This window comes from Eublepharis macularius, chromosome 2 (genome assembly GCF_028583425.1).
Source record: "Eublepharis macularius isolate TG4126 chromosome 2, MPM_Emac_v1.0, whole genome shotgun sequence".
In the NCBI taxonomy this organism is placed as follows: Eukaryota; Metazoa; Chordata; class Lepidosauria; order Squamata; family Eublepharidae; genus Eublepharis; species Eublepharis macularius.
Genome location: NC_072791.1, coordinates 31,663,136 through 31,683,971, shown reverse-complemented (window position 1 = coordinate 31,683,971; position 20,836 = coordinate 31,663,136). Strand labels below are relative to the sequence as shown.

Below are 20,836 nucleotides of genomic sequence, written 5' to 3'. Positions count from 1 at the left end.
ACTCTGATACCATGGTACCCTTCTGGACCATTTGTCAGGATCAGTAGTACCATGTTCAGCAACCTCACTTACTGAAAAGCACTATTTATCACAAAAAAGTCACATTCCAAATTCATGAGCTGGTAATGGTCAGGTGCTTAGATAACACCAAAACAAGATATTCAGTATGGGAAATTGATATTTATTAAGAAACTTTATGATAACTTTTCCATATCAAGTAGCAGTAAAATAATTGAGTCTCTTCTTAGTCTACCTCCTATTCTTTGCACTACGAGTTATTTTCTTCTTTCTGCTTCATTTCCTTTAGATCCAACCATTCACCCTTAGTTAGTGTCCAGGAGTATTATCTCAGGTTAGCTGAAGACTCAACCCCTTAGATTTTGGGTTTCACTTGCAGGCTGTCTCAAAAGCTAAATTCAACGTTTTGAGCGTCATGCATTTCTTGTATGCTACCCATTAAGATATTTTTCCACTGAACATAAGGGGCTTGCATACACAAATACTGCTGGCTTTCTAATCCATTCCAGATCACACAATTTTTAGTATTTCATATAAAAAACATGCCCACAATTCCACTCCTAACTAAATGCCAATAGATCACTGTTTGGTTGCTGCAGAATAACTCAAACACACTCCCTATTTTACAAGCCAAGCAGAAAGGGCTATGGAACATTATAGCACTAATAGCCTATAAAAGCTATTTGTAAACTTTTACAAGGAGAAAAGAGTAAATGTAAAATATACAATGTCTTTGTCTTAACCAACTAAGGTGGTATTTTTTAAAGGTGGTATTTTTCTGAAACAAGAGGGTATCTGCCCATATAATTCTTAATACTAGCCGCTGACAGCTGTGTTGAGGGCCCACATTCAAAATCTCAACCACAGGCAAATCACCTGTGTTCACGTATGCTGCAGTCAATTGAAGGAGGAGGCTTTCAGTTCCAGTCAGGTAAATAGGAGGCTTCAAGAGGAAGAAGAAACGTACAAGATGTCCTACCACATTTCTTGTGGTTTCCTTCAAAGTCCTAGGACAACCACCATGTCAGCCATGAACATCCAGCTTCAAATATCTGATGCAAGCTAACAAAAGCAAACGAAGCAGAAGCACAAAGGGAAACAAGCCAGCCTCTGCAATCAATACAGTTGGTTGACCACCAAGGTAAAATAATCAGTCAAACTACAACTGGAAGTTGTTTTCTTCTGAAATTCCAAGAATGCCTGCAACACTAGAGGGGAAATCCATGATAACTCTGTGGCGGCAGCAGCGAATTCTCTCAACATTTTTCTCTTATATCAGGACTTCCCTTAAAATGTGCAACTCACAAACAGATTGATTTTGTCAACCATTCCTTTACATATATACCAGTCCAGACACCACAAAACCATCAAGTCTGCCCACTCAGAAGCTGTTTGGAGAGAAACCGAGAGTTGCCCCTCATTTAAACCTATTGAACTTTAGCTCCCTAATTAGACTGCAACATAACACATTTCAAATGATCATCACAGCAACCATGATCTTGCTTTGACACAATTCAAAGGAACTTTCTATCAAATGAAATTAATACATGCCCAAAATAGCCTTCCTACTGCTCAGAAGGTCTACCCTAACCCTGTCCCAAGAAAAAATTAAAATTTGCTTCTTCAAAACTTATTACCATTGCAGGCATGAGGACAACATTTAATGTATTGTTGCCTCCTTATAATATTGGAGAGTGTGAATTAATTGATTCTTAAGTGATTGGGATGTGTAATATTTGTGACAGCCAGTGTGGTGTAGTAGGTACAGTGTCAAACTTGGATGTGGGAAACCCAGGTTCGAATCCCCACTCTGTTATGGAAACTTGCTAAGTTACCTTGGGCCAATTATACTCTCTCAGCCTAACCTACCTCACAGGACTGTTGTGAGAATAAAATGGAGGAGAGGAAAACTATGTAAGCTGCTTTGTATCCCCACTGGGGAGAAGCGCAAGTATAAATAAAGTACATAAATAAGATAAGCAAACTGGTTATAATTATGAAAAAGTGTTCACAATAAACAGACCACTGCCTGCCCTGTGATTCCCCCACCCCACCTGCTGCCCAGTCTCAGCACATCCAATTCCTGTACAAGCTACATGATACCAATGCTCAGGCAATGCCAATTCCCTGGGAGATGATGCAGGAGGCTGGAGGAATTGCAAGGGGAAGGCAAACAGCACCCTTTCTTTTCAGGCATTTGGCACCACAAACCCAGCTTTATGATAAATTAAAAAGGGACTATGCAGGAATCTCTTCAGAAGTATGGATGAAACCTGCTCTTAAAAGAGAATCAGTTTGGAGCACTCTTTTTTCCCCAGAATACCTTTTTGCTGGAGGATATATGGCATACTGGCAAACACTGAACAGCGAAGTGTAAAAACCAAAATAATTTTTGAAGGTTTTTTTTAGCCCAAGTAGTCTCTTGCACACAAAACAAGGAGTAGATGAAACAAACAGACAAAAAAAAGTTTAGTCGTTTTCCCCAGTGTCTGAGAACACAAAGTGAACCAGGCCCCCAGGTCCCTGGTAAGGCACACATGCCTCGACATGTAAAGTCGCAGACTCTCAAGAAGCAAAGCTGGGTAAGAACGCATCAACCAGAGACCTTGGAGAGCTGCCTCCGGTCAGAATACACAGCAGGAGGAAAGACAGTTCCTTACAGCCTATACGTACAACAGATAATTAAGGTGCCATGCCCTAAAAGAATAGGGCAGATCGGCAGAACGACTCTTGCTCCAGATTTATTGTCTTGTGAAACGCTCCAAAGTGTTTCCCCAATGGCATTTTCCTGTCATCCACACACCCAGAGCTTGTATTTTGTGCCTGCTCAGCACCTGTCTTTTTACTAGTTCAGTTTACCTTTCTTTTGCCCATTTTTGCCACTGAAGGGGAAAAGGTAAGTCCTGTGGTACAGGAGACAACCCAACACTGCAACCGGGTTTGTACTGCTATCCTTTTTTGACCACACAGTTGCTCCTATATATTCTACAGGCAAATGGAAGCCTGAAAGTAGAGTTCAGGGTACAGATGACTTTTGGGGATGAGACACACCAAATGACAGTACCCAGCAGCCCCAGAAGTACACCCTGCTGTAAGGTAGAAACAACTGAGCATGCCACTTCGCATGCAACATGGCTGCTTAATCTGGGTACCAGCAGAAAGACACTCATGCTGCATTTCATACATGATGGGAGCAATCTTAAACAGGCCCACTCAAAAGTCAGACCCATGTTATTCAATAGGACATATTCCCAAGAAAGTGCCCTTAGGATTGCAGTCAGTAGCTTTTGCCATTTTCCTATACAGCAACATTTCCTCTAACTACATGTGACATGAGCAGACCTGCATTTCAGAACATGGATCACAGCCAAAGAGAGAAAAAATGGGGCTGGGGGAGCAATTTCATGCAGACAAGAGGGAATTTTAGACACCATTCTGCCCATACATCCCCTCTCAGAAATTGCAGTTGATCTCCAGAACATAAATTTAGCTGGGAAAAACACTGACTCTATCAAGCTGACCTCAGAAGAAAAAAGCTTAGAAAGGGAAAGAATTCTGATAGCTGACTCTCTACCTCAAATAAAATAAAATCGTCATCCCATACCTTAAGTGGGTTTATAGCTGCTCAGCACTATCTGCATGCTGCCCATTATATCTAGCTAGCTGAGATCTCTGTAGGAAAAATGTAACGAGATCAATCAATCTAACAAGCAGAACACAGATTCTGGAGGAAACGCCATGCTGACATAGTCTTATACTTCCAACTGTTCTAAATGACTTTTGTTTTATCTAAATGACGTTTGTTTTACCAATATAAGTACAAACATTACAGTCCTACAAGGAACATAAGGAAAACATCATTAGGTTGCATGTTCTTAACTAGAGGAACAGTTCACTAAATGAAGACCTGAGAAACACAAGGGGTAAGCTCTCAGGAGCCTATCAACATTCCCAATCCATTACTGTATCTTGAGTCAAATTTGCTCATCAGAAAAATTATTCCTTTATAGGTTGCAAATTAAACATACACACACCACTCATGCCTACAGTCACCTTTACTTGGAAGTAAGCCCAATTAATTTCAGTAAGAACCCATTCCAAATACCGCAAAGTAAAACTTTAGTTTCAAATTCTGTTTAAACAAGGGTCTCATCCCTACCCCAATTTCTTTGTTAGCGCAGCTCTGATATTTATAACACTTGAGGAAATAAGGCTTTCAGAATAGCTCTGAATATATTAGTATCACATGATATGTTCCTCTATCATCATAAGAGATGCCGTGCTGGATCAGACCAGTGGTCCAACGAGTCCAGCATCCTGTCACACACACCCCTAGCCAACTGGTTAGCCTGGAGAGCCAACTAAACAGGGCATAAGGGCCAAGACTTCCCCTCTGATGTAGCCTCCTAACCCTCTTGATTCAGAGGTTTACTGTCTCTGGTCATGGATATTCTCTTTAGTAATCTTGGGTAGAAGCCATTGATGGACTTCTCCTCCATGAATCTGTTTAACCCCCTCTTAAACCCATCTATGCTAATGCTCATCACTCTATCTACTAGTAGTGAATTCTACAATTTAATGAGTAACTACATGTAATCAGCAAATAAATATTTTATGTATTTGCTGCAGGAAACACCCATGTAACAGTGTAGCAGTGGCAAACATGACTAATCCATATTATGCAGAGCTGATTCCTCTAGAACATCAACCCAGCTCTCCAAAATCCAAACAGAAGAATCCATCTTCTTTCCAAAAGTTCTCTTTCAGCCAAGAAACCAGTAGTGCCTCGAGTTGCACACTTACTATCATGATTTTAGTTCCAAAGCCAAGCTCAGCTCACCAGGAGCTCTAGGACATCTATTAGCAGTAGTAGTCTGCTCCTCCCTTTAACATAAAATTTGCAAAAATCAAATCAACAGCTAGCACAAGGCACCACACACCTCTTAAAACCGAGTTAAGGAAGAGATGTTTATCCTATCTACATCTCACACTTGAAAATTACAAAACAGTCAAGGGTAACAAGAGACACTGTTCTTCAACATGCTTAATTTTAACTTTAGAATCTAAAGTAAACTTTTAACTGGCACAAGGCAGGCATCTGACAAAAGACTATTTAGGTTTTGCAAGCTTTTGGAGGAGTTAATGAGAATTCCTAGGTGGATATGCAATATGTTTCGGGGCTATAAAAAAAGCTGATTAACATCCCAGATTTGAATTTTTTACACCTCCATCCTCTCTCAAGTGTTGTCTCTTGCACCGAGCCCACGATACACAATGAACAACGGTGCTTAAGCGGCCAGTCTATTAACAACATATATAGAAGGAGCCATAACTTTTTTTGCTTATTCAGAATGGTCAACAGAGAACAGACCCCCCGCAACCCTCCAACCCATGCATGAGGAATCTCTCACAGCCTCAGCTCTATGGAGCAGGGTGCTCTCAGCTACCTCATGATACGTGCACTGGAAGATCAGGGGGAAATGCCACCCTGCCTCCAATCCCAGAAGCATGGCTCAACGATGTTAAGCGGTAAGTGACCACACACTGAGCAACCTTGATTACGTACCTCAAAAAGATCACAGTTATACTTGTCTTTGTTATCTCCCTACTACAGTTAATTAAAAAATGAAACTTTCAGCAAACCAGAACTGGAAGCCGTGGTTTAAAAATTACAAAAATTCTATCATTTCTCTACAAGTCACTTAGCATCCTCCGCAAGGCTGGCTGCTCCCCATCCCTAGATTTTACCCCACACATGAATGAGCCTTCTGAATTATTTGCCACAGTTACAAGTCACAATTTTCACTTATCAAAACCACAGGAGCCTGAATACAGAAGGACCAAGGGACCACAGTTGGGCTATTTCTGCAGTTTTCTAGCACGTTGGATAACTTCATTACTCAACTTCTTTGGTCTTGCTTTTTCAAGCATTGCTCACATTTCTGGGTACCTTCCTTATAAATGGTCTTCTAGGCCAGTGAGGTTGGCAATCCTTACCCTACTGTATTGTTTACTTGGATGTCCCAACTGTTTATTATATGGATCTACACTGTGCAATCCGCTTGAAGTCTCAGTGAGAAAGGCGGACTATAAATAACATAAATAAAGTTACAACTAAGAATGTGCTTCTTGCCTCCAAGTTCAGAATTAGACAAAAAATGGAATTTGACTATTACCTCTTTATTTGATCTTCTTTGATCTCCCCCACAACACTGAGACTTCAGTGACTTGCTCATTCCCATGAGCTTCATGACTTCCAAGGTGGGCCTCCACATCGGCTAGAACGTATACTCAATTTTAAAAATGGCGTCCATTTTTGATCCTGCATTATTTTATTTTAGAATACCTATAACTTGCCTTTCATCCCTTTCAAACACCCTGAAGTGTTGAACAAAGTATTAAAATAAAGTTACAAAAAAACAAAATTCCTGCAAAAACTAGCAAAAATGTAAAACAGTAAGCATAAAAACAGAACATAGTAGGCATTAAGATAATATAGCAGGCCTCTTGGAGTAGGGCATCTTCAATTTGCTCCCAGAAGACTTGTAGGGGCAGTGGCTCTCTCACCTCCAGAAGGAGAGTTTCAAAGCTTGGGGCAAGTGGGCAACAGCTGAAAAATGTTATCTCACATGACCCAACCAACTTCACATAAGGTTGGTTTCCACAGGAAAACACCGATAATTGGTCTCAGTATTTGGGTAAGTTGATATGGATGGAGGTGGGCAGTCACTACCAGCACTCTGAAATGAACCAGAAACAATGTAACACTGGTTTTATAGGCTTGCTCCAGCACCATCTCAATCTTATAAACTATAGTTACAGTAAACCTTGATGCAGACATGGGAAATCACGCACAAAAGTGAGAACTCCTCAGGAAGCCCCATCTGGACCCACCCTAACAAGATGTGTCTCTCTCTAGATACAGAGATATAGATCTTACTATCCAAATCCCCTGCTGATGTAGTAGAGGCATTAAGTTGCTGCCTGACTGCTGTGATCAAATGGCTGAAAGCAAACTGAAACTGAACCCAAACAATACAGAAGTGATGCTGTTGGAAAGGCAGAGATCTTGAAGGCCATTTTGCTTCCACCTTTGATAGGGTTCAGCTGACCCTGGCTGACTCCTATAGGGATTATGCTTGATCCAGCATTGCTGCTAGAGCAGAAGTTTAATGCAGCTGCAAAAAAAAGGCTTTCTTTCAACTCAGACTAGCCTGGAAAATAGCACCCCCTACCCTGACACAGTCAATCTGGCTTCCAGAATTCATGCAACGGTAACATCAAGACTAGACTACTGTAATGTACTCTACATAGGTCTCCCCTCAATTTCAACTTGGAGACTAGCTGGTGCAGAATACTTCCACTTGTTTACTTTCAAGAGCGTATTACTCCCGTTCTGCAGTTACTCCACTGACTACCAATCAGTTACTAGGCTCAATTCAAGGTTTTGACTATCACATACAAAGCTCTTCTTGCTCTTGACCCCTCATATCTGTGCAACTGTCTCTCTCCCACAGCAGCTTCACTCATCTGAACATGGCCTTCTGCAAATACCGCACTGCAGGTGGGCAAAATCAAAACCTGCCTGTACATGCATTTTCTCTGGGGTAGCCCCACCTTATAGAATGGGCCACCTGAGGAGGTAAGGAAAGCTCCCACTCCCTTGGCTTTCCAAAACTGGTTTGGTATAGTGGTTAAGAGCAGCAGGACTCTAATCTGGAGAACCAGGTTTGATTCCCCACTCCTCCACTTGAATCCTGCTGGGTGATCTTGGGTCAGTCACAGCTCTTCCAGAGCTCTCTCAGCCCCACCCACTTCACAGGGTGATTGTCATGAGGATAATAATAACACACTTTGTAAATTGCTCTGAGTGGGAGTCAAGTTATCCTGAAGGGCGATATATAAATTGAATGTTATTATTATTATTAAATTGAATTATTCAGGAAAGCTTTTTAATCAAGTAATAGGGCTGTGCTGTAAGAAATGGTTCAGAGAAATGCTTTGGTAGGGTACAGGGACTGTAGACTCCTCTACTGGGTACTGTCTGCAAATGTAGATATGCTCCTACCGGGTAGTTTCCACATTGTTCAAGAAAAGTTTCATCTCTGTGTTCAGATTTATGGTTGTTTTCAAATTTTATGTAACCATACCCTATTGTATCTCTTCACGGAATATCCTAGCCATTGATCATATTGTATTTTGCTCAGGGAATGTCCTAGCCATTGATTATATTGTATTTTGCTCAGGGAATGTCCTAGCCATTGATTATATTGTATTGACTTGCACTGGTTAATCCTTCTTGACTCTCAGTGAGACAGATGGACTATCAATAAATAAAAAATAAATGTAAATGTTATTATCCAGAAAATAAAGCTATTATGAACAAGTATTATGCGGAAAAACTGGATGAATTTTAATAAAGTAGATGAGCTCAAGTCCTAAGAGATTTATAGCAAACAGGCAGAAACACTGTCCTGGATTCAGAAGATCACAATGTACACCTTGTTTCAAAGCTGCCAGTAACTAGCATGTTGTTTTCACAAACAGCCAAATGTACATACACGGCATATTTTATTTAAGTGGAGAATTCCAACTACTTTGATAAAACACCTGAAACCCCACTCCGCCTCTTCCCCCACCTTGTGATCAAACCTGATCTTAGCTACAGTTTATTAGCTACAATAAGGAATGGCTGGCATCTTAGTGCCAGATTAATGACACTAAGTTTATTATACGGCAGGGGTCTCTCACAGTTCAGAGTAATAGTATTTCCAAGAAAGAAGCAAGAAGGCCCATGGGCCTATAAGCTATTATCCTATCTGCTCCCAAGACATGGAGGTGGGATAGGGTTGCCAGGTCTCCTTCCCTTCCCGGTGATAGGGGCCAGGGTACCCAGCACTTACCTTATGAAACTTCCCACGTGTGCAAACCATGCACACACTGCCGGCACGGTGCAATGATGTCACATCGACGAATGATGTCATCACGCAGGCCCCAGGAGCACTCCTGCACTTCACATCAGAACAATTTGACTGGTTTGGGGCCCAAATCAGCCTAGCACGAACCAGGAAAGCATTCCCAGAGTATGCGCAATGACATCTCTCCTTTGCCTTTCCCCCACGCCAGCCAGGTGAGCGGGCGTGAGGAGGTGGAGGCTGGGAGTGCCCTGCTCCCACCAGGAGACCGGCAACACTAAGGTGGACCTGCATACGTACTGTAGTTCATGCTACAGTGGGGCTATTCTATATTTTAAAATTATCCAGTGCCAGTTTTCCAGGAAGACTGGTCACTATTAGTTGATGCTGTAATACTGGTATTGATTTCAAAGATGGAAGAACAAGGGAAAAGATAAGACATTTCTAGACTGCATGTACTACTTAAAGACCAAAAACTAGATATTTCCTATACACAGTGGGGGTGACCCCTTAGACATGAAATATGATTCCTAGCTCAAAATTAACTTTTAAAAAGGATTAGATATTAGGTGACATGAAAGGCCTCTACCAGAGACCTTGGAAAAACCACTGCCAGCCTGAGAAGACAACAGTGACCTTGATGAAATGACGGTCTGATTCAGTATAAGGCATCTCCATGTTTTCAGAAGCTTACAAGCACAGAAAGTGTCGTGCCAGGTACAGGAAAAAATGCTAAGGGCTGATGTGGTATACCAGCTTGAGTCAAAATCGGGGCCAGAAGATCAGGGTTTAAATCCTCACTCGGCCACAAAGGGTCACCTTGGGCCAGTCACTCACTCTCGGCCTAACCTGCCTCACAGGGTTATTATTACGAGAAGGAAACAAAGAAAGAAAGAAGTGCCTTGAGATCCTCTGAGGAAGAACAGGATGAGAATGAATGAATAAATGAAGACAGAGATGACAATCTTGGCCTCTGACCTAATTACAAAGACTTAAACATGTCTAAGCCACAGTATCAATGGTTCAGGAGCTGCTCCTGAAATATTAAGAGTGGCAAGGATTCCCCTCCCCCACCCCAAGTGTCTGAAGCAAGAACAAGAACAAGCCTTACAAAAACCATTTTAAGACACAACTAGACAATCTACCTCCATCTTGCCATTTTGAAATTGCCGCCTCTGCTTCTCCTCTGCAAAGTAACATTGAGAGAGAGAAATTTCAGAGGATAAGCAGCAAGCAGAAGGGGGGGGGTGCTTAATCCACCCCACCCCACCCCCAGCAAAAGTTCTGGACCACACAGCTCCATCCCCCTATAAATGACAGAGGGAGAAATTGGACCTTTTTAAGCTGAAAAACAAACAATGTTCATCTTTTAGACCAACTACTTTAATAAATTGCTGACATTGAAAAAGACACACAGTTAGGGGGAAACACTGTGAAGGCAAGATCAGATAAGCGTCCATCAAGGACATATATTAAGCTAACCCCAATTCAGAAGGAAAAACCATGAGGTACTAACCTAGGACTTAAAAAGAGAAAGAAAAAGCATTCAGCCACCCAACAGGATTATCACACTTCACCTAAAGTCTACAAGCAACATTCAAAAAGATATATATACGCCTGAGTAATATTGATGATGGTAGGCCAGAACTCCTCCAAACTTTCTTTTTTTGGAGGGAAAGGATCCAAGGCGATCTTGGTTGAAGCACCCCATTCTACCTATGGAGAAGACTGCATCACCATACTCTGGCAGTGCGTACAGTACCACTTCCCCGGACCCCCTCTCTAGCTGGCTGACTAACTGCCCACCCCAGCCTTCCCCCATTTCCCAAGTTCACAGTGTAACGGGAGCCCCAGATGATTTGACTGTCTTTCTACAGGCCCTCACAAAAAGAACTTCAGAGTTCAATTTTTACATTTTGTGACAAAACACTTGTGAAATCTAGCCATCTTTTTAAAAAGGAGCAAAGAAGATCGTCTTGGAATAGCAATGCAGTCAGAATGTTGTCTGAGGATTGAACAATAAAGCCTTGATTGTGCTCATTTGCTTTTAGCTGAAAATCTTATCTGGCATATTTGACTCAGGGAATTTAGCAGGTCAAGAAAGGGTAATAAGCAACACAAAAAGGGCTATCCATAACGGGAACCAAGGAAAATGATTACCTTTATGTAAAAATTGTCTCCTGACCAGAGAAGATTTATATTACTCTTTAACTATTCACAAGTCACCAAAAATACTCATATGAGACCTTCAGAGTCTGCAGCGGGACTAAGATACAGTAGACTTCAATAGCCTGTGCTCAGTACCAAGACAATCAACACATTCATCAGTTCGGTTCTTATTAGCAGGAGTCATTTAGTGTTACCACATTAATTCCCAAGCAAAAGTCTATCTTGTTTTTCCCAACTGATAAATCACAATTTGTAAGTCAGAAACTGTAAAGACACAGAGTTAGGAAAAGTCACTGATATTATTTTTTTCAGAAAAGCAGGTAAGGCCCATCTTAGACTAAAGCATATGGCTCCTTGCATTGCATTTTAAGGGAGCAGATAAAGAATGTGTCATCAAGAAGAGACACCAGGACAGCAAATGAATCAAAACTCCACCAGTATAATCCTAAGTAGGTATAAGAAGCAAATCCCACTGGATTCAATGGGACTGACTCCTTAGGAAGTGTGCTTAGGATTGCAGTCTACGCTTAGTTGTATAAAATAACATAGATACGACTTTTTCCTCCAAAGCACAAGTTACCCCAAAATCTTACTAATCCTATGAACCTGTTCTTTCTGCATGCACTCAACTGCCTTCATGGACCAGTTGCTATCACAGCACTTAAGGCTCAATAAATTTCCATGCAATCCAATTCAAAGCTGTAACTTCCCTCGATGTTTTATTTTTGTTTAAACCCTGCACGTGCCTATGTAATTCCCAAAGCCTCACATTTTACTTCCTCTGTTATTAGTATAGTGGGATGGGGAGAGAGCGCAGAAAATTACAACCTTTGTCACATTCTCCTTGTGTCGGGCACAGCTTAGCCTTGTTCAGGGAGCTCAGAAGGTGTCAGGCTCGATTCCCCAAGTGGCAATTCCCAAAGGTCTGACAAACCGCACATGCATTGGCTAACCAGCCAAAGGCCCACCACATCTGAATGTGCTCCCAGAAAGGAAATCGAGGAAAAGGCCAAGGAGGGTCCAGTCAAAAAGCCCCAGAGGGAGAAGAGCAGATTCTTTAACCTCTTCCACACCAACCCATAACTACCGCGCTTTCCGAGGCTTGGCTTCTCTTACCTGCAAAGCACGGCAAACGCCTGGAAATTCAGCTTCTTGATTTTCTTTTCGCTCAGCCAGTAACCAACCCTTTTCCCTTTCAGAAAGGTCTGCATCTTCCCTTCCACTTTCACCAGTGATTGGAAAAGAAGAAGAAATCAAGGGGGCGACGCGAACGCTGGAGACGAGGCGCCCGCTAGTCAATCCAGGGCGCTCATCCAGGCTTCAGGGCGCCTGTGGGGTGTTGGGGTGGGGGGGGCTCAGACTCGCACATGCATCGCAGCTTTCAGCAGCAGCAACCTCGCCGAGGGAGGGGGGCAGGGAGCAGCCGCTCAGCAGCCATCTGGAAACTTCTCCGCGCCCGAGGTCTGCATGGCTTGCAAGTTGGGTGCAACCCTTTTTCGCAGGCCCTCCGAGGCGAAGCAGAGCCCGGAAAGGTTCCGAGGCAGGAGGGGAAAGCGCCTCTCCTCCTCCTCCTCCGCCGCCGCCGCCGCCGCCACCGGTTCAATGGAGCGGGCACAAGGCGGTGGCGGCCGCTCTCGCTCGCCCAGCAACCACAGCCCGAGGCGGCGACAACTCGGAGCTTGCACAGGCGGCCCTGCGGGCAGAGAGAGGCGCCTGGAGCCGCCCTCGCCTGCTCACTGCGGCGGCGGCAGCCTTTCAGGGCTCCATTCGCCCGCTATTCTCCGCCGCCTCCACTTCCTCCTCCTCCCGCCGCCGGTCTCCACCCCCCAGCACCGAGGGGTGGGGGCTCCAGGACACACCCTCGCTGCAGCAGGCGGAGGGACTCGCCGGCCGGCCGCCTTCCTCCCGCCCCCGCAGCAGCAGGTCGGCCGTCGCCCCGGAGACCCAGCGCGCCCAGGGCACGGGCCCGACCGTTCCCAAGTGCCGCTCCGCCTGCAGGCGGCAGCACCGGGCTGCTTCGAGAGAAGGGCAAGCCCGAGCCCCTCTCTCCCGGTTGCCTCGGAAGTAAGCCCCGCCGAGGCCAAGTAGGCTTCACCCCCTAACTTCAACGGCTCTCCGGGTCGCGTCCAGTCTTCGAGACACGCGAGCGCTGGGGCGAAACTGCTGCTGCGCGTGGCTTTCCCGATTGGAAAGGGCCTTTGCTAAAACCCGAGTACTTCTGAGCTTGCTCAGAGTGTTTATTATTGGCGCCTTCCTCGTTGAGACTCCAGGCGGATCACGCCGCGAGTCGGTTTCGAGGACATTTCAATAAACAATGAAATAGGGTACATCACTGCGAATTTGCGGATTTAAAACCAGCAGAAATCCAATACACAAGAGTAAGAACGGCTGAAACAGAGCATGAACAATTCTATGACTTATTAAACAACATAGAACTTGTCCTGCGGCTCAAACTTAAACCGACAGACTTAACAGACCAACAGGCTCAAACTTAAACCAACGTAGTAGTAAAGTCTGTGGTCCCCTACCTCTTTACTGAGGCATTTCTTCAAAACCACTCTCTTCATCACAGGAAACGGCTCTGTAACGATGTGCGAAGTAGCGTTGCCAACTCTGGGTTAGGAAATTCCTGGAGATTTTGAAGGTGGAACCTGAGGCAGGTATGGTTTGGGAAGGGAGGAGAGGCCAATGGGATATAATGCCACAGAGTTCTCATTCTATGTGGAAGACTAAACAGCCGTTTTCTCTACAGAAACTCATCCCTGTCATCTAGACATCAGTTGTAATTCCAGATCTTCAGGCACCACTAGATGTCGGCAACCCTAAGTGCCTGGTATGCCTCAGATGTAGGGTTCTCAAAGCCAGCTACAGAGGGCAAGGTTTGGGGAGGGACCTCAGTGAAGTGTAATGCCATAGAATCCACCCTCAAAAACAGCCATTTTCTCCAGAGAAACTGATCTCTGTAGTCCTGTGATTTGATTTCATATGATGTTTGGATCTAGATGGTGTGAGAAAGGCTCAGGGGGCATCTTGATTCAAGAATCCATGGTGGCTCTTGGCTATTCAAGTTACGAGGGAAGCCTTTTGGCCACATTAGTTGTACCCTACAGTGCTCAGTGCTTGTTTCTATGATGCAGCCATCCTTAACCTATAAAACCCTATGCAGACTGGGACCAACGTATCTGCGGAACCACCTCTCCCCATATGAGCCCCAGAGGACCCTTCGATCGGGTGATAAACATCTATTAAAGGTCCTTGGCCCTAGGGAGGCCCACCTGGTGTTGACCAGGGCCAGGGCCTTCTCGGTCCTGGCCCCAGCCTGGTGGAACACTCTGAGCGGGACAAGTGACGCCTGACACAGGTTGGACACTAGTCAGCTTCCCTCAAGTTTTGATGGGAAATGTAGGCATCCTGGTCTTGCAGCGTGGTTCTCCGACTGCTGTCCAATGGACTTTTCAACTGTCACTTGTCCAACATTCCGCCAAGCTGCCTACATTTCCCATCAAAACTTGAGGGAAGCTGGCAAGTGCCCAACCTGTGTCAGGCGTTACTTGTGGTCCCGCTCACTGTCTCATGAGACCAGGGCCCGGCAGGACTTCTTAACATTTCGCTGGGCCTGTAAGACAGAGTTGTTGTTCTGCCAGGCATATGCTTGATGCCAGGCAGTGCCCCCCAGGCGGGGGGAAGGGGTTAAACCATATGCCCTTCTATGTAAATGTTGTTGCCTGTCCTTGTATATTTTATATATTTGTTCTGGGAAGAACTGCTATATGGAACACCTGAACTAAATTATGTGCTGCCATCTTTCTCTGTTCTATATATTTGCATAGTTGTAATTTTAATGATAATATATAGTAATTTTACAATTTTTAATAACATGTATATATGTTTTAAATTGTGTTGTTGTCTGCCCTGAGCCCACTGATGTGGAGAGGGCGGAGTATAAATCCAATAAATTAAATTAAAATAACCAATGGTACTTTTATGGGTTATTGTTCTGGATCACTGAAGCCACCATGTGCAGATTATTGGCAATTAAAATTGACAGTACTTCTCCAGATCATTTGGGAAGAGAAAGGTCTGAAGATAAGCTCCTCAAAGGACATATTTGGTGGATGCCTCATGACTTCTACAGTTGCTAACAGGTGAATATGGACTGCCAGTTTACCACATGGAAGATGAGGGGAAGTTGACTCATTTCTTCAATGTGTGCTGAATTACTCCAGTACAGGTGATCATGTCTGGTTTTGCAGTATTCTGTGGTTGCTGTTATTCCACCCCTAGTTACTGACTTGTTCTGTTGCTATGGTATGAAGTTGTTACTTCTGCCTGTATCTCTATGATGTGCTGCAGTATTTGATCACGAGAGGTTAAAGTAAGCCATTGCTGGGAATAATTTAAACTATTGATAATCATTCTCTACATATTATTTACACAACTGGATTTTGTTTTATTTTTTTAAACGCCGACATATAAATGATTTTTTAAAAATCTTGTGAAAGTTGCTATTGAAACCCTTCAAGGTCCCCAAACACCTCTTGATATCTGGAAACCAGGAAAGACAAACTGTTCCATTATGTAAGACCTTAACCATGAACCGCTAAAGTTTCCGAGAATAACTTCAGGAGGGGACCGCAGCTCAATGGCAGAGCATCTATCTACTTTGGATGCAGAAGGTTCCTGGTTCAATTCCTAGAATCTCCAGTTAAAAGGATCAGGTAGCAGGTGAAGTGCAAGACCACCACCTGAGACCCTGGACAGCTGCTGCTGTCAGAGTAGACAATGCTGACCTTGATGGGCCAATGGTTGACTTGGTATGACGCAGCATCATGTCCAAATTCCACATCATCAGCCACGGATTATTATGACAAATCCCCATCTAGCCATGTAAAAATATAGGGAAGCCTTACTTCTTAATAAAGATGGCAACCTCCTCAATATATGGCGTGCATGACACAAACACATCATTTGTAGTAACAACATGGGTAACAATTATTACACGATAAACAGTTGCACAGCCTGTTGTTAAGTTCTTTGAGGCCTGGTATGCTAAATTTTATGTAACAGTCATGAGGCTACGTTGATAAACTCTGGTTGCTGGCCCTCCGGGGTGACCAGTTGGTTGGTATGTGGAGGATGCTGATCTAAATGGATCACTGATCTGATCCAGCCAGGCTCTTATGATGCAGGAGGAACTGGATTTTCTCCCCCACCCCAGCCTTTCATGATAGGGTTTTTAGTTTGCAACTCAGAGTCTCTCTACACAAGACTTCTGACATGTATTCTTCATGTGTTGGGAGATAATGATAGCCGGGAAGCATAGTTTTAAAAGACAGAGCTGCCGGAGATTGCTCTGGAGGGGATGGATTCTCTCATAGCCCTCTGCTGCCTCTGGCATCTTCCCTTCCAGGGCCTTTGCCCTGCCAAGGCTTGGTTAATTCAAAGTTTTAAGCAGAGAAATGGGGCAAAGGCTCTGGAAGGGGAGACACCAGAGGCAGCGGAGTGCTGTGAGAGAATCCATCCCCTCTGGAGTAATCGCTGGCTCTGTCTTTTTAAAGTACGTCTCTTGGCACCTGACGAATGCGCCCAGGTATCTCATGTAGAGAGACTCTCAGAGAATGAGCATTTTTAAACATGCAGGAGAGGGAGTAGTGACAGCCACATGTCCTTGATCTTTCACAGGCCTTTGTCCATTCTCCTCCTCCGCTAGATGGAGTGGTGTTTTCCCCTTCTGCAGCAGGAATGTGACAATGGGTTACAAAGTCTAGGAGAAACAGCTGTAGCTACTCTGACTTCTGTTTGGCTTTTAAAGGTCCATGCTCATCCTCTGGGTTGCAACCTGAGAACCCTATTTCATGTTGCAGACTCAAGGAGGGATTCTGATTGTATCACACGTATTTGAGAATCATCCTACCATGCCATTCTGCCCCCATCGTGCATTTCTATGCACAGCCCTTCAGGCCATTGCAAGAGCCTGCTGGTTTCCCACCCTGACTAAACAGGAAATAGAACTCTGCACCTCCAAAGATGCTGAGCGAAGGCTGCTGACTCATTAGACTGGGTAGGTCCTGGTAACTGTTCTGAGCTATTTAAAAAGTGATAACAGGTTGGCTGGTCTTTACTGGGGGAGGGGGTGGATTAAGGGCATTTACAGGAAAAGTAGGGAGGGGTGGAAATGAAGAAAGATTTTACAACAAGCCTGACGTGTACAGTACATGCTGGCGGTGCTATTGTTTGCATAACCAGGAAAAGTTAAGCCCATTGGGGAGGTTTCTCTTTACACAGGACATGATGATTTGGTAACATCCATTTACATTCATTTCCCCAGATCGGGAGGGCAAAAATGCCATTGTGGGTGTTTCATGTTTCCAGGGAAGCAAGAAATGTAGCAACCAGGACACAGTATTCCGTACTCTCTTTTTAAAAAAATGTGATTGAATTAACAGGTTGGTATTTTTCTTTAAACAAGCAAAAACTGCAACTCCAGTCAGTCAATTGAATTTCACCTCCCAATGGCTGCATATAGAAGACTGTAAGGGAACACTGCTAATCTGAAGATAATCTCCAGAACTGGCCCCAAATTTTCAAGACCAAGCCTTAAAATCTAAATGTTTCCTCTTCATCCTTCATGATTAAAAACGGAATGTAAATTATTATTATTATTATTATTATTTACATTTCTAACTCACCCTTCCCACAAACGGGCTCAGGGCAAGGTATAACAGTTACAAAAATATAATACAAATATTAAAACAATTCATAAAACAACAGTTCATCATAAAATCAACAAACAGATAATAACTGTCCCAAGATGGGGTCAATTCCAGATTCCTGCCCATCAACATACAGGAGGAGGGAAGCGGACAGATGATGTGCTGCAACCCATATGTGGGTCAGCAAACAAATGGGTACTACATAGCCCTGTGCTGTACCCATATGCTGGCCGGTGGGCACTGTATAACCCCACACTTAGTGGAAGGCTGGTGGGAGGCTCAGTGAGGATCTCATGCTGACCTCAACCATACGCCTGGTGGAACATCTCTGTCTTACAGGCCCACCAAAATGATAGAAGATCCTGATGGGCCCGGGTGTCCTCAGACAGAGAGTTCAACCAGGTTGGGACCAGGACCAAAAAGGCCCTGGCCTTGGTTGAGGCCAAACGAGCTGTCCAGAGTCTGAGGCACAGCCCCCAGCCTCGCCAGGAGGAAGCAATGGGAGACAGCTACCCTGCTACCCCGACCAGCCATCAGAGCCAGAACCTGCCTGTGCCAGGGGAAAGGGGCAAAGGTCCAAGGCCCTAGAGGGCTGGAAGGGGCAGGGCGAGGCCAGCCAGCCCCACCCTCCAGGGAGAAGATAGGGAGCTAAGCAGGGCAGAGGGAGGGGACAAAGGCAGGGGGAATAGGGACCGGCAGAGGAGGAAAAGCAGCCAAAGCAGCTCAGAACCACGCCCCAGCCTATCCATCAGCCAGAAGGCAACAACCAGGCTCAGGGAGTGCCAGGAGCAAAGCGACTCCAGGTGGAGCTGTCACAGGCATTCTGGGGGAGGAGATGGGCAGCTCCGCCCAGCATCAATGGGCAGGCAGCCCAGAAGCTGGCCAGGGCTCCTCGCGAGCAAGGCCAGGGAAGCTCAGCAGCGCAGAAGCCAACTGGGGCAGCTCCTTGGGAACAAGGTCAAGGAAACCTCAGCTGGGATTTGTTCGCATGTAACTGCACCCTGCCAGAAAGGCAAGGAAGCCTAGAAGGGATTAGTGATGGGCGGGAAACACCTGAGGGGAGGTGCAGCTGGGCCAAGTCAGGAGAGGGAACAAGCCTGGAAGGAGGGCGGGGCGGGGAAAGAAAGCCCTATAAAGGATGGCTAGGAAGAGCTCTGAGGTGGTGGGTTTGAGTAGGAGTCATGGAGTGGAGCAGAGTGAAGGCGAGGAGAGTGGATGAAGGAGGAGATGGTGGAGGTCAAAGGGGGTGAGTGGCACAGGTTGAGCAGGCCAGCGAGTGGATTGAGAGGGAGCCTGGGTGATGTATACTGCCCCTCCTTCCACAGAGCAGGGTCCTGCAGCATCCCTGGCACCCCTTTGATGTCAGGCGGAGACTACCCGGTGCCCTGCCCAGCGGGGGCTGTGGCAGGGACCACCAGTAGATGTTTTCCAGCTGATAGGAGTGTTCTCCGGGGCACATACGGGGAGAGGCAGTCCCTTGGGTATGCTGGTCCCAGTCTGACAACTTGCTGCCTTTTAAACCTGAGCTGGCCATCTCACTCCATTATGGAGTACCCTGGCAACAATTTTATTCCTTACATTTGTATACTGCTTTTCAATATAAATGGTCAAAGCAGTTTACAATTGTAAAGACCATGCAAATGTTTGCTAATTAAAACTAACATTTACATTAATGAAAACAAACAAGCAGATCTGAGAGAAGCTTCCTTCTATAAACTTAACAAGATTGACTTTGCTAGCGTTCCTAATATAGGGAAAGAGAAGGGGAGAAATCTTCCCCCTGAGGTTCATCACAGTGTTTTCTATATTATTTATTTATTCATTACTTTTGACTTTTATTCTGCCCTCCCCGCACAGGCAGGCTTGGGGCGGATTACATCCAGTAAAAAACATTTATAATAAAACGTACACCTTAAAACAGTTTAAAATCAACAACAACACAGCAATACGATATAAATTTTAAAATGTACAAGATAGCAGCAATCAGCTAATCAGAGGCAATTAATCTGCCACTTAAAACTGCTACTTATGTATCAGGCTGTAGCCAAGGAATGAAGCCTGTAGAAGCCTGGTCCACCCAAAGATATTCTCTTCAGTTTTCATTTTTAAATAAGTAAATATCTACCATTTCTATCCTAAGCAGAGTTACATACCCTTAATTTCAATGGAAATATGTAGCTCTGCTTAGAATTGCAGTATGGTCCTTTTACTCAGGGAGAAATAAGGAAAAATACACAGGCAATATTCCACCCATTCACTCACCAAGAAGGAAACCAGCTCCCCCGCTTTTAATTATGTTTGTTTTTTAAAAATTCCATCCCACTTCACTGGAAGTTTGAAGTGGCTTACAGTCAGTTATAAAAACAAAGAAGTACGATTAACTTAACAAGCTAAAAAAATCTCTGTGCCCAATAAATAACATAAAACAAAGTAGCCAGAAAAAACCTTCCCATGCTGTGTCCAGTGAGATACTAGTCTGACTGGTGAACATGTGGCACTTATTTCTAATGCTATGTAAATGCATTTTCAATGACATCATTTAATATGTTTGCAGTGCAATCCTAAGCAGAGGTACTAGTGTTCCCAACACTGCCTTTCCAAATGCCAGATTTAGGAACAGTAACTGACAAAGGTGGAGTTTGGGAAGGATGTGAGAGCACTTCCAGGCGATGTTCTAGGCTACCTTCTCTGATCGCTACCTGAGAGACTGGGGAAATTCATATGGAATTTCCTATGGGAAATTGGGCTGGAGGTGGGCAAATGGGATGTCTAACAGTTACACACAGGGCTTTTTTTGCAGCTGTAACGCGGTGGAACGGAGTTCCGGAACCACTTGAAAATGGTCACATGGCTGGTGGCCCCGCCCCCTGATCTCCAGACAGAGGGGAGTTTAGATTGCCTTCCCCACGGGCAATCTAAACTCCCCTCTGTCTGGAAATCAGGGGGCGGGGCCATCAGCCATGTGACCATTTTCTCCGAGGGCAACCCACTGACTTCCACCATCTCTTTTCCCAGAAAAAA

The 20,836-nt window shown here is 44.6% G+C and overlaps 1 protein-coding gene across 3 annotated transcripts in view; it reads right to left on the bottom strand.

Annotated features, from left to right (window-relative positions):
* ITPK1 (inositol-tetrakisphosphate 1-kinase) overlaps positions 1-12,871 on the bottom strand; it is a 177,374-nt gene extending 164,503 nt beyond the window's left edge. For all 3 annotated transcript variants that reach the window (XR_008596593.1, XR_008596592.1, XM_054972977.1), the window contains exon 1: positions 12,219-12,871. Coding sequence is in view for 1 of the 3 variants with exons in the window: in XM_054972977.1 (XP_054828952.1) it covers positions 12,219-12,313 (95 nt within the window). In the remaining 2 variants the exon portion in view is untranslated. The remainder of the gene's footprint in view (positions 1-12,218) is intronic.
* Between the last annotated feature and the right edge of the window lie 7,965 nt (positions 12,872-20,836).